At 65.6% G+C, this 14337-nt stretch overlaps 6 protein-coding genes across 6 annotated transcripts in view; 3 read left to right on the forward strand and 3 right to left on the reverse strand.

Moving 5' to 3' along the window:
• Positions 1–2588, reverse strand: part of PFL1_03033 (uncharacterized protein) — a gene marked incomplete at both ends in the record, with an annotated part of 2808 nt that extends 220 nt beyond the window's left edge. The window contains one exon of the mRNA XM_007880550.1: positions 16–2588. Within this exon, the coding sequence (XP_007878741.1) occupies positions 16–2588 (2573 nt within the window). The remainder of the gene's footprint in view (positions 1–15) is intronic.
• A 1413-nt stretch (positions 2589–4001) lies between these two features.
• Positions 4002–5673, forward strand: PFL1_03034 (uncharacterized protein; the record flags this gene model as incomplete). The annotated part of the gene is made up of 6 exons (XM_007880551.1): positions 4002–4034; positions 4377–4437; positions 4551–4773; positions 5069–5192; positions 5321–5522; positions 5663–5673. 6 exons carry the CDS (start codon positions 4002–4004, stop codon positions 5671–5673), a joined length of 654 nt encoding a protein of 217 aa, XP_007878742.1.
• Positions 5674–5880: 207 nt separating this feature from the next.
• Positions 5881–6916, reverse strand: PFL1_03035 (uncharacterized protein; the record flags this gene model as incomplete). Its single annotated transcript, XM_007880552.1, has 2 exons — positions 5881–6034; positions 6153–6916. The coding sequence occupies 2 exons, from the start codon at positions 6914–6916 to the stop codon at positions 5881–5883; spliced, it is 918 nt and encodes a 305-aa protein (XP_007878743.1).
• Positions 6917–7588: 672 nt separating this feature from the next.
• Positions 7589–8929, forward strand: PFL1_03036 (uncharacterized protein; the record flags this gene model as incomplete). Its single annotated transcript, XM_007880553.1, has 4 exons — positions 7589–8055; positions 8150–8231; positions 8363–8752; positions 8897–8929. The coding sequence occupies 4 exons, from the start codon at positions 7589–7591 to the stop codon at positions 8927–8929; spliced, it is 972 nt and encodes a 323-aa protein (XP_007878744.1).
• Positions 8930–9424: 495 nt separating this feature from the next.
• PFL1_03037 (uncharacterized protein) lies at positions 9425–10654 on the forward strand (the record flags this gene model as incomplete). Its single annotated transcript, XM_007880554.1, has 2 exons — positions 9425–9427; positions 9842–10654. 2 exons carry the CDS (start codon positions 9425–9427, stop codon positions 10652–10654), a joined length of 816 nt encoding a protein of 271 aa, XP_007878745.1.
• A 654-nt stretch (positions 10655–11308) lies between these two features.
• PFL1_03038 (uncharacterized protein) overlaps positions 11309–14337 on the reverse strand; it is a gene marked incomplete at both ends in the record, with an annotated part of 4217 nt that continues 1188 nt past the window's right edge. Inside the window, one exon of the mRNA XM_007880555.1 lies at positions 11309–14334. Coding sequence (XP_007878746.1) covers positions 11309–14334 — 3026 coding nt within the window. The remainder of the gene's footprint in view (positions 14335–14337) is intronic.

Below are 14337 nucleotides of genomic sequence, written 5' to 3' on the forward strand. Positions count from 1 at the left end.
TCTCGCCTCCCGGACTGGCCGGCGTCGCGATCGCGGTCTCCGCCGCCGCCGGTCCGCTGGTCCTTGCCCTCGCCCAGCTTGGCGTCGAGCAGCCGCTCGTTCTGCTCGAGCATCGTGTTGGCGCGCTCCGCCAGCGTCTGCGACAGCTGCTGCACCTTGGTCAGCTCGAGGCGGTGGAAGACAATGACGCCCGCCGTCGGGTCGAGCGACGCCGCCAGCTCCTCGTTGTAAATCATCTTGCTGACCATCGACCGCACCACCTTGGCCTCGACGTCGAACGTGGCGGCGAGGTGGGCAAACGAGACGGTGTCGTAGTACGACGAGTAGCTGAAGAGGTAGGTGCGCAGGCCCTCTTCCTGGATGCGCTTCGCCAGCATGTCCTTGACCTCTTCGGCGCCCGGCATCAGCTTCCAGATCTTGATGTCGCGGATCAGGTCGATGCAGCCCTTGCAGTCGCCGTTCTGCAGCGCCTTGCTCGCCTGCATGATGTGGTCGCGCGTGTTTTCCGGCGGTCCCGAAAACACCTGGCGGTCGGTGTAGTCGAGCATGCGGCGGAAGGGCCGCGAGATGATGCGCTTGCGCAGCTCCGGGTCGTTGCCGGCGAACGCCATGTTGGGCACCTCGAGGAGCATGCTCGACACGAGGTAGATGCACTCAAGCAGCTCGAGGTTGATGTGCATGTGGAAGGGCAGCTGGCGCTGGCGGTCGAGCTTCTCCTGCTCGGGCGTCAGGGTGCTGTACTGGTTCTGCTTCTGGACGCCCTGGGCCAGCAGCTCCTTGACGCGGCCGGTGCCAAAGATGTCCTGCAGCGCCGTCTGCGACTCGCGGATGAGGCCGACGCGGAAGGCGCAGATGCCGATCTGGACGACGACGCGGTTGTAGAGGATCTGGGTGGCGGCGTCGGCCATCTGGACCGAGTCCTGGAGGTGGCTCATGAGGAACATGTCGCGCGCCACGTGGTACTCGGCGTGGAGCGCGTGGTGGTAGATGTGGCACAGCATCGCCCGCGTCCTGGCCCGCTCGCTCGACGGGCCGGCGGCCTTGTAGAGGTAGGTGCAGAGCGAGCGGATGAGGAGCGTGGGGCCGTCGGCCTCCTGGACGCGCGCCGGGGCGGGGAAGATGGCGCTCTTGATGGGCACCGTCGTCTTGGCCAGGTTTGACTCGAGGGCGCGGATGATGACGTCCTGCTTGGCGTAGACGTGCTCGAGGCGGCGCATCGTGCAGCGGCTCAGCGCGTCGTCCTGGCCGGTGCTCTCAAAGTAGGCCTGGCCGATGACGATGGTCTCGTAGAGGTTCTTTTCCTCGCTGAGGCGGTCGACGTACTCGGTCGTGTGCGGGTCGATGTTCTGCAGGCTCTTTGTGAACTCGTCGTCGAGGCGGTCGATGAAGCTGATGATGCTGCCGCGGACGGCCACCACGTCGCCCTCGCCGTTGACGCCGGGCTGGCGCTCGGTCTCGTCGTCGTAGTCGGGCGTCTCCTCGCGGATGACGTAGGCGTGGTTCGAGACGAGGGTGCTCAGCAGCTCGTTGACCTCCTTGCGCGCGTTGCCCCACATCTCGATCGGCATGTAGGCGTTGGCCGACGCGTTGTAGTCGAAGCGGGCGGCGACGAGCGCCAGCAGCACGCGGATCTTCTTGTAGGGGGTGTCGGCGACGCCGCTGAGGTCCGAGAGCTTGCGGATCTGCTCGGTCTTGTCGGTGCTCTTTTTGCCGCGCGCCTCGAGGATGGCGGCGAGGCTCTTGAAGAGGCCCTCGGAGGTGAAGGTCTCGGTGCGGCCGCCGCGGCCGACGGTCTGGAAGTCGTCGTCCTCTTCGGCGGCGGCGGCGGCGGCCTCGGCGCGCTGCTTCTTGGGCTTGACGATGGCCTCGGCGGCGGCGGTGGCGCCCGCGGCGGCGTTGGCGGCCTCGGCCTCGAAGGCGTCGGGGTCGGAGCGGTACTTTGCGACGGCCTCGTCGTTTTCCTTGATCGTCTTCTTGATCTTCTGCTTCATGCCGTTCATGGCCTTGGCGTTGGGCGCCTTCATCTTCTTTTTGGCGTCCTTCTCCTTGGCGATCGACTCGTTGAGGAAGGCCTCGAGCTGCGAGATGGTCTTGACGTAAAAGGCGGGGACGGGCTCGTTGATGTTGCGCTGCCTCTCGACGAGGCGGTTGAGGCCGTCAAACTCCTTGGAGATGGTGACCCAGTCGTCGATCCTCTGGGCGTTGTCGATGGTCTTGACGACGGCCTCCATCTCGTCGAGCCGCTTGTCCTTAGCCGACTTGATGACCTTCTTGACCTCCTCCTCGCTGTCGCTGTCGTCGCTGGCGGCGCCCTTCATGAAGCGCGACATGGGCTTGGCGGCGCCCTTCTTGTCGTCATCGTCGCTCTCGTCGTCCGAGTCCTTGAGCGACTCTTCGTCCGAGTCCGAGTCGTCGTCATCCGAGTCGCTGTCCGAGCCGGCAGCCTTGAGGAAGCGCGAGCGCGGGGCAGACGAGGTGGTCGTCGTCTTGGGCTGCTGCTGCTCGTCTCCGGACTCGAGCTCAGAGAGCTCCTCCTCGGAAGACGAAGAGTCCGAGTCCGAGTTGGCGCTGGCGAAGAACTTGCTCATGGTGACGGCGTGCAGGGGTCGGGTAGGGTGCGGTCGGTGCTGCAGCGAGCCGGCAGTCAAGAGGGCGGAGGGCGGTGCTGGTGGTGCTAGGTTGGCCGGTCGGCTGGGTTGCGGCTGGCGTGCGGGTCGCGGGGACAAACAGTCGAGCTCGAGGGGGGTCGTCGAGGGCAAGACTTGTTCTATGGACCGGGTGAGGTAGCCAAGCGGGCAGGGGGTAGGATTGGGGTGATGGTGTGACAGGTGACGGGTGACGGGTGTCGGCTGGCAGGCAGGCAGGTCTCGTCTGCTGATGGCGAGCAGCTGGCCAGCTTTGCTTCCTGCGTGTGCGTCGTTTTGCGCGCTGCGGGCAGACGGGCGGGCGGGCGTGGTTCCAGGCCTGGCAAAGGCGGCGTGCGCTTCTCTGTCCGTCCCTCGCCAGCCCTTCCAGCTGAGGCTGGCCAGAGACAGAGGGACAGGCAGCGCAGAAGATTTGCTCGCCTGCCCGCCGGCTGCCTCGACCCACCCAGCCAGAAAGCTGGCCAGCCTGGCCAATTTTTCTTTTTTTCGCCGTCTTCCTCGCCTCCCTCCCTCGACCCTTGGGCTCGGCTTGGGCTGGGTTTGCCTGGCCTCGCGCTTGGACTTTTGAATTCGCCCGCCAGGGTAGGGTGTTGTAATTGCCAGCAGCAGGCTGAATACAGAAGCATCACTCGTGCGGGAAAGATGCTGGCGGGTGGGGCTGCGAAGCTTGCCTGTGGCTGCTGGCGACCTCCGCTTGGACCCAGCCTTGTCCTGCGACCCACCCGCGCTCGATTGGACTGCCCTCGAACGCACACATTGAACTGGCATCGATGCTGCGCAACAAGCTGCTACCAGAAGAGACCTGGGCGATGGCGGCGAGGGTGGCCGGAGCAGCCAAGCCAAGCCAAGCCAGCTCTCCGCCAAGCTGCGCCAGCCCAGGCAGGGTCGTGATCGAGGGCGGGGCGGCCTCGAATACAAAAATGTATTCAAGCCGTGCTGCAGCAAAATCCAAGCGGGTCGAGGTTCAATTCAATCCGAGGCTCGGGCTGGCCTCCGGGCTGGCCGGCGGGGCCTACCTGTAGCGGGCTGGATGGCCTGGCCGGGTACGATCGGCTGGAGCAGGCCCCAGGCGGCTGGCTGGCTGGCCGGCTGGAAGGAAGGTCGAGCATGGCTGGCTGGCTGGCTGGGGCTGCTCCCTGCGGCCCCACCGTTGGTCGCTGCGCTGCGCTGCCAGGCCAGGCCAGGCCAGGTCAGGCCAGTCGCAGGCGGGGGCGTCGGTCCCGTCACGGCCTGATCTGCTCTCGTCGAGAACATCGCCGCTGCCGCCCGTGCTACTCCACACCTCATCCTCATCACCTCATCGAACCCCATCACCGTCTCCTCCTCATTCGCCGCCACACCTCCGTCTGATCCAACATGGCCGCCCGATTCACCCCCCGCTTCCTCCAGGTAAGCCATCGATGCGGCACCCGCACCTCGACCGCCCTGTAGGCCCACCTTCGACCACCTCGACCTCCAATGCCCACCACGGCATCGCCAGTCTCAGCTGCACGTAATCACCAGCATTAGCATTGCAGCCCATCAGAGAAACCCTCTGGTCTCGAACAACGACAGTCATCGGCCATCTGGCAAGACCAGAACCACGTGCCGGCAAAGACGAGGCCGGACCGACCCTTTCGACTGCTCCGACTCCTCCGACCTCTCATGCCAGTGTCAGGCAAGACACAGCCGTTCTGACGCCGTCCGTCCTGCTCGCTCTTGCTACCTCGCCTGCTCCGCTCATCCTCGCAGGCCACCCGTGGCTACGCCACTCAGAGCGTCCGTGCTCCCAAGCAGCTCGAGGGCCTTCCCGGTGCGTCTCGAGACTATCGGCACCGCCAGCGACCTCTTCGCCTCCAGCGCGCTGACCCCTTTGAGCTCGCACTCCCTTCCGCTACCGTGCCGCCTCGGCTTCTCGCCGTGCAGGCAAGTACGCCTCGTCTGCCTACGTCGCCGCGCTCTCCAAGGACGCCAAGACGCTCGAGAAGGTCGAGGCCGACCTCCGTGCCATCAAGTCGGCCCTCGCCTCGGCTGAGGGTGCCAAGCTGCAGACCTTCATCTCCAACCCCACCCTCGGCACCGCCGAGCGAACCAAGGGCCTCGAGCAGCTCCTCTCTAGCGGCAAGGGCAAGGCCGACCAGATCACCCAGTGAGTGGCAGTGCGGCCGTTTGCCGCGTAGCTGGCAGGCTACGCGGGCAAGATTCGGCGGGTCGATGGCGGAAGGATCGGAGGCTAGCGCCATCGAAGGGGTCAATATGGTGCACATCAGCAAGGCCCGCAGGAATCAGGTGTGGCTTTGGCCACGACGTTCGGGACGAGGGTCATATAGGGGGTCTGATTCTTCTGAGGAGTATTCTCCGAGCCCCCAACGTATCTTGCTGACCCCTGCCGGCCGCCGGTCAACTCGCTGTCCTGTCCTCACCCGCACCATCCGACGCAACAGCAACCTCTTCCAGGTCCTTGCCGAGAACGGACGGCTGCAGGACACCGAGAAGGTCATTGACGGCTTCGAGGAGCTCATGACTGCCTACCGCGGCGAGGTCGAGGTTATCGTTACCAGCGCTACTGTGAGTAGCCGTGGCCGTGGTCGTGGTCCAACGCTTCGGCCATCGACGCGGACCGGCTTGGCGCATCTGCTGACACCCGGACCGACGCGCCGATTCATCACACGCTGCCTGTACCCGTCGCGCGACAGCCCCTGGACAAGGCCACCGTCTCGCGCATCGAGTCGTCGCTCAAGGGCTCGCAGATTGCCGCCAACGGCGGCGGCAAGACGCTCAAGATCACCCAGAAGGTCAACCCGGCCATCCAGGGCGGTCTGGTCGTCGACTTTGCCGGCTCGACGGTCGACCTGAGCGTGGCCAGCAAGGTCAACAAGCTCAACCAGCTCCTGTCGCGTGAGTAGGCGCCATGAGCGTTTGGACGCGGTGGTCGTCGCCGCCGCCGCCGCCGCCGCCGCCGAGAGCCCCGTCGACTGACCTGCCTCGTCGTCATTGTACTCCCCTTGTCGACGCCGCCGCCGCCTCGCGATTCGCAGAGGGTGTCTAAGCGCGACCGTTGCCGTCGCCGCCGGCGCTCGCCTCTCGCCTTTGACCGGGGGTCGGACTCGTTCGGCAGCATCTGCACTCTGCCGCACGGGGCAGCTTCCCCTCCACTAGACTCTCTCAGGAAGCGGACCACGCTGGCGAAATGCAGTACACGTGAATCTCGACATTGCACGGGCGGTCGGAGCAAGGGCGCGGCCCGGAGCGACGATCAGAGCCGGGGCTTTGGCAGGGCGGGCTGGATCTGTGCCTGTACGGGGTTGATGAGGCTGCCGAGACCGTTGCTGCCTTTTACGACGGCCAAATCGCCGTCCCTGAGAAAGACGGGCGGCGAACGCTTGAAGCCCTCGCCCGGCGGCGTGCCCCTGGGTGGGTGGGTGGCGTCGGATTGGGCCGGAGACGAGGCAAGGTGCGGATCAGCGGTGGTCTAGAGGGGCCCGGCGACGACAGCAGCTGCGGCTGCTGCGACTCGCTGGAACTCACATGCTGATGAGGCTGCCGGCCTCGAGGGTGGTGCCCTTGCTGAGCTCGCTGACGGTCTCTGCGACCTTCCAGAGCATGTCTGCGGTGTTGCCGTCCTGGAGAAGGTTGCCGTTGAGGTGGAGCTGGAGGTGTACGTTGTCCGGGTTGGAGATGCCGAGGCGGTGGGAGGCGGATACGAGGACGGGGCCAAAGGGGAACCAGGTGTCGAAGCTTTTGCAGAGGCCCCACTGGCTGGCGGCCTTCATCCTGGAGCGGGCGGTGACGTCGTTGGAGAGGGTGTAGCCGAGGACGTGTTGGAGGGCGTTGGCGGGGGAGACGTCCTTGCAGGTGCGCGACACGACGACGACGAGTTCGGCCTCGTAGTCGGACTCGTCTGCCGCGCAGGGCGGGATGACGATGGGGGTCGAGGGCGACGAGATGGTGGTGAGGGGCTTGTAAAAGACGATGGGGATGGGGGTGCGCTTCGAGAGGGCGTCGATGCGGTCCTGGCCCGGCTGGATGAAGTTGGCGCCGAGGCCGCGGATGGTGCGCACCTCGTTGGGCGGCAGCGGGCAGAGGAGCGTCTGCACCGTCAGCACCACGTCGGGCGACAGCGTGGCCGAGGCGGAAAAGGGGGAGCCCACCAGGGGCCGCACGCGGATCGAGGCGCGCTCGTGGTAGGCCTGGCCGACGTCGAGGTCGTCGTCGACCGGCTGGCCGTAGTGCTCCCGTCCGTCTTGGGCGGCAATGAAGCGGATCAGGCGGTGCCACGAGGTTTGCATCATGGTGGCGGGCGGGCGCGGGGGGGTAAGAGGTGGATCGATGGCAGGATGGATTGCGATAGGTGGGCTTCAGCGACAAGCAAGTGGTGTGGGGGCGGGATGGAGCGAGCTACAGCGTAGTGAAGTCGTCTGGTCGAGGCGGTCGGTGCGCAGCCAAACGAGGCGTTGCCCGTGCGGTGTGGGGCCAAAGAGCGGAGAAACGACGAGTCGGACCAAACGGGAAAACCCCATCGACGCCGGCCGTCATACCAACAGCGAGCGGTATCCCCGCATTTCCAAAGGGAGAGCTGAGCGCCCTGCGTCTCCTTCCAGCCCTGGCCTGGCCTGGCCTGGCCTGGCCTGAATTGACCATACACACCCTGCTGCACACGAATGCCACACAGGGCGGGCGGACCATGCTTTCGACAAAGCACCGTAACCCGTACCATATCGCCGAGGGGGATCCACTTGGATGACCGGCCTGCCTGTCGGAGCGTTGCTTGTACAGGTAGCGGGTGGATGACCTTGCTCACCACCCCCGGCTGCCTCCACATATCCGCCGAGGGCGACCCTGACCAGACGTCATCTTCGCCTTTTTGCCTAAGCCAGCCACCTTAAGCCCGACCTCTCGATCCCATTCCCTTGCCCTTGTCATGCCGTACCCTACCCTCTTAGACTCGCCCCCTGCCTGGCCCGATGGAAGCATACACCGACCGGCCGTATGACCGTGCAATCTCAATCCCAGTCCTCCCAACGCCCGCGTATAAGAAGGCTCTTCTCTGCAGAACGACACGCGCGCCACGCCCTCGCACCATGCTCCGTACCGCCCTTCGATCCAGCATCCCGCACCACCGCCTCTCCTCGCCCCCGATCCAGACGCCCCTCCGCGCGCTATCCACCCACGTCACCGCCGCCACCACCACCATGCAGCCGCTCAAGTACTACGGCGCCGGCACGCCCAACGGCCACAAGGTCTCGATCATGCTCGAGGAGCTCAAGGTGCTCAACCCAGACTTCAAGTACGAGACGATCCCCATCGACATTATGAAAAACACCCAGAAGGAGGACTGGTTCCTCCGCATCAACCCCAACGGCCGCATCCCCGCACTCGTCGACCCCAACAACGACGACTTTGCCGTCTTCGAGAGCATGGCCATTCTCCTGTCAGTCGCCTCCGCGCCCGCCCCCGTGAGCCACGCCGGACCACCCCCAGCTGACATTCAGACACTCCCCCCTTCCACCCTTCCGCCCGCGCAGCTACCTCGAGAAGAAGTACGACGACAACCACGCCTTCTCCTGGCCCTCGAGCGACCCCAAGGGCGAAAACTACCGCAGCGAGGTGAGCACCCCGCCCGCCCCAGAAATAATTTAAAAAAAACGCGCCGCCACCGCGCCACCTCCGCGCCTCTTTTCTTCGCCACACTTACACCCAGACCATCAATTCACATCCCCTCTTTCACCACATCACAGGTACTGCAATGGATGAGCTGGCAGATGGCTGGGTTGGGTCCGCTCCAAGGACAAGCTAACCATTTCAGGATGCAGGCCGTCGGAGAGAGCAAGAATCTCGTTCCGTATGCGTACAAGAGGTACCACGACGAGACGGTGCGACTTTACAGCGTCCTTGAATCGCGCCTCGAAGGCAGGGACTGGCTGGTCGGCGATGGAAAGGGCAAGTACACGCTGGCCGACATGCTCACCTTCCCCTGGGCATTCTGGTACCGCTTCGCCGGTCTGCGCAACGACGAGGTCGGACCCAACGTCAAGCGCTGGATCCAGAACAACCTTGACCGCCCTGCCGTCCAGAAGGGCCTCCGCGTCCCCACCGAGTCGGAGCTCGTCAAGAACATGCTCAGCGACGTGAGTACCTGTCATCGACGCTGCCGGTTGAGGGCTTCGGGGGAATGTGAATTGCAACACCGCGCGCGTCGAATCATGGCTAAGCTTTTTTCACCCGCGCTTCTTAATTTGTCCCCTCCCCGACCAACCCTTCAACCATCGCAGCCCGAGTGGATGCCCGAGCTTCCCAGCCTGTAGTCACCAGTGATCACGCAGAGATCTAAATACTTGTACTGTAGTGGGACCGACTGTCAGCCTGGTAGTGTTCGCCTACATCTGTGTCCTTTGCGAGTCCCATCTCAGATCGCCCATGGCGGCGCGGCAAGAACCATACACTCTTCACTTTCGTTTTGGATCGGACCGTTGCTTCGGTGACGGACGGGCGGCAGCATCTTTCGTTTCGAGGCGACGAAGGGAAAGGCAGAGGTAGACGAAGGAATTGTTCGTTATGGACGGCATCCTCGCAGGGGCGGATCAGACGGCTCTCATGTCGGGCGGGGGGCCGGGTCGGGGCTGAGTCGCGCGTTCCCACCGATCCCACCGCCACCGCCACCATCGCCACAGCACACGCATCACCGACCAGCCAGCGCGTACGTCGTTCCCATCTCTGCACTGCCCAACGAAAAATCTCAGCCTCTCGCTATCGTTTGCGCCGCCCCGAGATGGCGACGCCCCGTTCGGCATCGACCCGAAATGGTGGGGCAACGGACGCACAGCCAGGCAGGTGCATGTCTCTTCTCGATCTGCTTTGCGGGCTCACGTACCGCGGCGTTGATGCGGTGGCGCTTTCATTTCGTCGTCGAGGTCGAGGAAGAGGTGCAGATGAGGAGGTCTGGCAAGGGGGTATAAGGCTGGAAGGATGGTGTGGTTCCCTCGCCCCCCCTTCTGTCTCCCTTATCCTGCTCGGTCGGTCGGTCGGTCAGTCTGGTTCCTTCACTCGTTCCCATTCGCATCCTCTACGCTCCTTCACAGCCTCTATCGAGCACACGTACACGCACATACGCTTCCCATCCTCACCGTCGTCCATCCAAGGTGAGCCGTGACGCCACGTCGCATCCTCCCATACATCTCCTTCTCACACCCTCCCCCTCCCCTCTCCCGTCCACGCAGATGCGATCCCTCCTCTCCCTCTCCCTCCTGCTCGCCCTCTCGACCTCGATGCAGGTCCAAGCAAAACACCACGGTTTCAGCAGCAGCCACACGACGTACCACTACCCCTCTTCGCCCGGTTCCGGCTACCCGGCCGTGACCCAATCCAAGGGAGGGATGGGATTGGGCGGCATCTTCGCCGGTTCCCTCGCGGGCGCCGCGGGTGGCACGCTCGGCGTGCTCGCTGTCAAGGATGGGTATAATGCCCTCGTCCACCCGCACCCCTCAGCCGCTGGTGGTGGCGGTGAAAAGAGCGAGGGAGGTGCCGGTGGTGGTGAGAAGAAGGAGGGTGCTGCTACGACCACCAACACCAACGCCAACACCAACAATGGCGAAGCAGCGACGACAAAGGTCGTCTACGTACCCACGATGCCCGGACCCGTCGTCTACTACGTCCAACCCGGTATTGGCAGTGGCGGAGCTGCTGCGCTGCCCCTGGCCTACCCGCAGGCCCAAGTCGCACCGCCAGTTTACAACCCGGCCCCCGTCTACGCTTACGGCCAAGCTCCCGCCGTGCACCCCTACGGCCAGACCTTCCCCGCCTCCCAGGCCCCCGCTCCCATCAGCGGCAGCGGCGGCGGCGCAGCGGGCTACACCGCGCCCGCGTCCGTGCCCGGTCAAGGCGCGCCGCCCAACAACTTTTACAGGCGCGCCCTCGCTCAGCGTGCCGGTGCTGATGTTGTCCATCCTGCCGCCGCTGACGACGACGAGGAGAAGAAGGAGGAGGGCAAGGTAGACGACGAAGTGAAACAGGAGGCGGTCGCGTCGTCGTAGATTCTCGCCCTCGTCCCTCGCCCTCGTCCCTCGCCCTCGTCCCTCGCCCTCGTCCCTCGCCCTCGTCCCTCGCCCTCGTCCTCGTTCCTCGGCCCCCTCCCCCGTCGCCGTTCCTCTACCCCTTCTCTCGATCGTTCGCATCCATCCCGTCCAATTCCCCTTCTCATCTTCTTCCCCATCTTCGTCCCCGTCCCCGTCCTCGTCCTCGTCCTCGTCCTCGTCCTCGTCCTCCCGACCCTTCGCCTTCCACCCACCGTCCGCTCGATGCGACCTCACAAACCGCACCCTCGTTCACCCGTGCCGCCCTCGCGCGATCGGCCATTCACCTCGTCGCTCCCCGACCAGACCACGTCCGTACCGACACCGCATCCTTCGCAACGACACCTTGACACACCACACCACCGGCTGAACTGTTCCAGGCTACTTTGATTCCTCCTGCGCCTAAACCTGCTCAAGAAAGGCGTTGCGTACAGACGGAGGGTGGAACCAGAAATATGGCGCGTGGCGCGTAGCGGGCTGGTCTGGCCAACGCCGCCAAAGCGACGGCTTTTGACGTCCGCTCCGCCATGCGCTTCTTCCGCGTCCGCCCTGTCACTGACCCGTCGGTCCGCCACACGGGATCCGTCCGTTTTCCTTGTCTTCGATCCTGCGACGCTATCGAGGCTGTTCCGCCCCCTGTGCGTCCTCCCCCCCTTCCACCGTCGCGGGTGCAGGTGCCGGGTTGGTGATCTTGCACCGCCCCCAGTTGAACTCCATCGACGTCGACGACGTCTTTTTCTTGCGCCGCGTCCGCAGCCGCCGCTCATCGTCCTCGACGACAACCAGCCGCGTGTGGCCGTCGGGCCCCACCTCGCGGCGCATGTACTCGAGCAGCGCTGACGGCGGAGACGCGCCCTGGCTCTTTGCGACGGTGCGCGTCGGCTTCTTGCTAGTCGCCGTCCTCGGCCGGCGCTGGCGCGGGCGCGCGAGCGCCTCGCCGTCCCGGTCCGAGTTCCACGCTGCCGCCGGTGGCGAGGCGATGCGGATCGGGCGCGGCGCCGGCGAGACGGCACGATGCCACGCAGCGGCTCCGCCTGCACTGTGCGCCTCGTCGGCCGGAGCGTCGCGGTGCGACGCTCCACTGTCGGGGCAGGCTTCCGGCGGACCAGGCCATGCCGATGATGACGACGGCACAGCGCCCTGCGGACCGACGAGGGCGTCGAGCGGGGCGCTGCGCGAACGCCCGTGGCGGCCGTACTCGCCCGGCTCGGAGCGGTAGCCTTCCCTGGCATGGTCGCTGTGCTCGGCATGGGTGGACTCGCCGGCCATGGCGTGAGCCAGCGCCGTCAACGTCTCGTTCCAGTAGCGAGCCGCCACTGCACCGGCACCGCCGCCAAGCACGGGCGAGTGGGTGCCGCTCGCCGGCGTCGTGCCCTCCGAGGTACGGCTGACGTCGCCGAACGCTGCGGGCGGATGGTCAAAATAGTGCTTGAGGTGCGACAGCGCATTATCCTTGGGAGGCGACGTGGCGCCTACCACAGCCGCCGTCGAGCACTGAGCCATGGCCGGCTTGCAGCGCACCTGGCTCGCCGTCGACAGAGCCCGCTGGGCCGACGCCGGCCGCGTCGGAGGGCTCCTCGGCGACAGCGTGCCCGGGCAAAGTAGGCCAACCGAGGACATCGGAGTGCCGTTCCTCGTCGGCGAGACAGCCTGCGTACCTGGTGGCGAGGCGACGCTGGAGCTGTCGCGACGATGCAGCGAAGACCACGCGCGCTGGTAGTCGTCGACGGCCTTACTCGAGGCGTGGCGCATCTGGACAGGTCGCAGCGGCACGCCGTCCGAGGTAAGACCGAGGCTGCTCGCAGCGTGGCCGGCCTCAGTGGCGTCGGCGATGTCGGCAGGCTTGGCGTGCAGGGAGTGGGCCTGCATCCATGAAGGGCCGCGCCAGGTCATGTGCTGTGGGCCTGCAGCCTCGGCGTCGCTCGTGGGCCCGGATGCAGGAGCTCGATCGCGACCGCGGTGGAAGGGCAGCGACAAAGGCGTCGCGCCGCTCGTCGGCCCTGCGGCGCCGGACGGGTTCTGCCAGCTGCAGCGACGCGAGTTGGGCCCACTGCCGAGGTCGGATGCGTAGTGCTGCCCAGGCAGACCGGAGCTCGCAAGATCGTGGGCATCGTTGTGGGTCGATAGCGCCGGGCTGGTGGGGGCGGAGTCCTCAAAGGTGTCCGGCAAGAAGCACATCGGGTGCGAGAAATTGCGGCTGTCCCTCGAGACGAGTGCGGGCCTGGTCCGAGCCAGAGTCTTCGGAGCGGGCGACTTTGAGCGAGACGAGGGGCCTGGAGGATGTGCGGCGCTTCTGTCGCCACGTCGCGGAGATGTCTGCCCCGCCACCGCTGCGGCCGTGTCGTCAGGCAGCCTTGTCCGGTCGGCGGCATCGCCTTGGCTAAGGCTTCGTCGCTTGACCGTCTCAAGGAAGCCAATCTTGGGCATTCGCTGGTTGGCGGCATCGCTGTCGGTGCCCCGATCGCCCGCATCGCCTGCGCTGTTCTGTAGAAGCCACGGGGCTACGGCTGATCTGCCGAGTCCTGTTTCTGGGGCCTTGCCTGCAGTCGGTCGCGACAACGAAGGCTGGTCCGTCTCGCTTGCATCGAGGACTTCTTCCTCTTCGTCTTCTTCTTCGTCGTCGTCGTCAGTCGCGTCCGTCCTCTCCGATGCCGCATCGTCGTCCTCGTCATTTGAGCCAAGATCGGACTCCACGCCTTCTCCGGTGTCGGCGCCGGAGTCCGTGAGCTCATCGTCCTCTTCGTAGTCCTCGCTGTCGTCTTCCTCGTCCTCGCTGTACCCAGAGCTGGAGGCGGACAGCGTCGACGAGGCAATCGAGGACGGGCGAATGCCTTGCTCTGCCGCGTGGGGTGCGGGCGACCGTATCGGCCCTCCGCCCCGAATTCCACTGACCCTCTGTTTGTACGACAGGGCGTTCGGCGCAGGGCTACCCGAAAGCTTGGAGCGGGATGACGGGTCGCGTGCTTGATCACGTTCGGGATGCGGGCAGACGGTGAACGACAGCGAGCGCTTTGTCGAATCTGCGACGGCGCCCGCCGCTTCTTGAGGCGCTTCCTCGGGCAACTTGGCCTCGACGCCGGGCTCTGCATGGCCCAGACGCCCTGGTCGGCTTGGCGCGGGCGACGAGCTCGCCTTGAACTTGCTCAGCGAAGGCCGTGGCCGCGCTAGATCGACGTCATGCCGAGCCTTGCGCTGTGCCAGGATCTCCTGCGGCGACTGTGCAAACGTGAGCTTGAGGGCTTTGTCAACAGCCGCGGCGGGAGCGAGATCGGCCGCCTTGGGCGTCGATGCCGATGTCTGTGCCACGCCAGTCAGAGCGGTTGGCGTTTCTGCCGAGGGCGTCCTCGCTGGCGTCGCGTCGTCTTCGTTGTCATTCCCATCGTCGCCTGAAGCGTAGTCGGCTTCGTTGTCTTCCTCCTCCGTCTCCTTGTCGGCGTGCAACAGGGAGCCGGTCGGGGACGCGGCCAGACTCGTTGGCGGACTGCTGCCACGGGGCACCCAGCTGGAGCGGGTGCTGCAGCTCTCTTCGCCGGCCGAGGAGGTGCTGTGCTGGGAGCCGCGGCGGCGGGAAGCATCCGCCGACGCCGAAGCAGCGGCAGCTGCGGCTTCGCCCGCAGCGCCATGGCCACCGACGCCGTCGGCTC

This window comes from Pseudozyma flocculosa (genome assembly GCF_000417875.1).
Source record: "Pseudozyma flocculosa PF-1 unplaced genomic scaffold scaffold00009, whole genome shotgun sequence".
NCBI classification, from domain to species: Eukaryota; Fungi; Basidiomycota; class Ustilaginomycetes; order Ustilaginales; family Ustilaginaceae; genus Pseudozyma; species Pseudozyma flocculosa.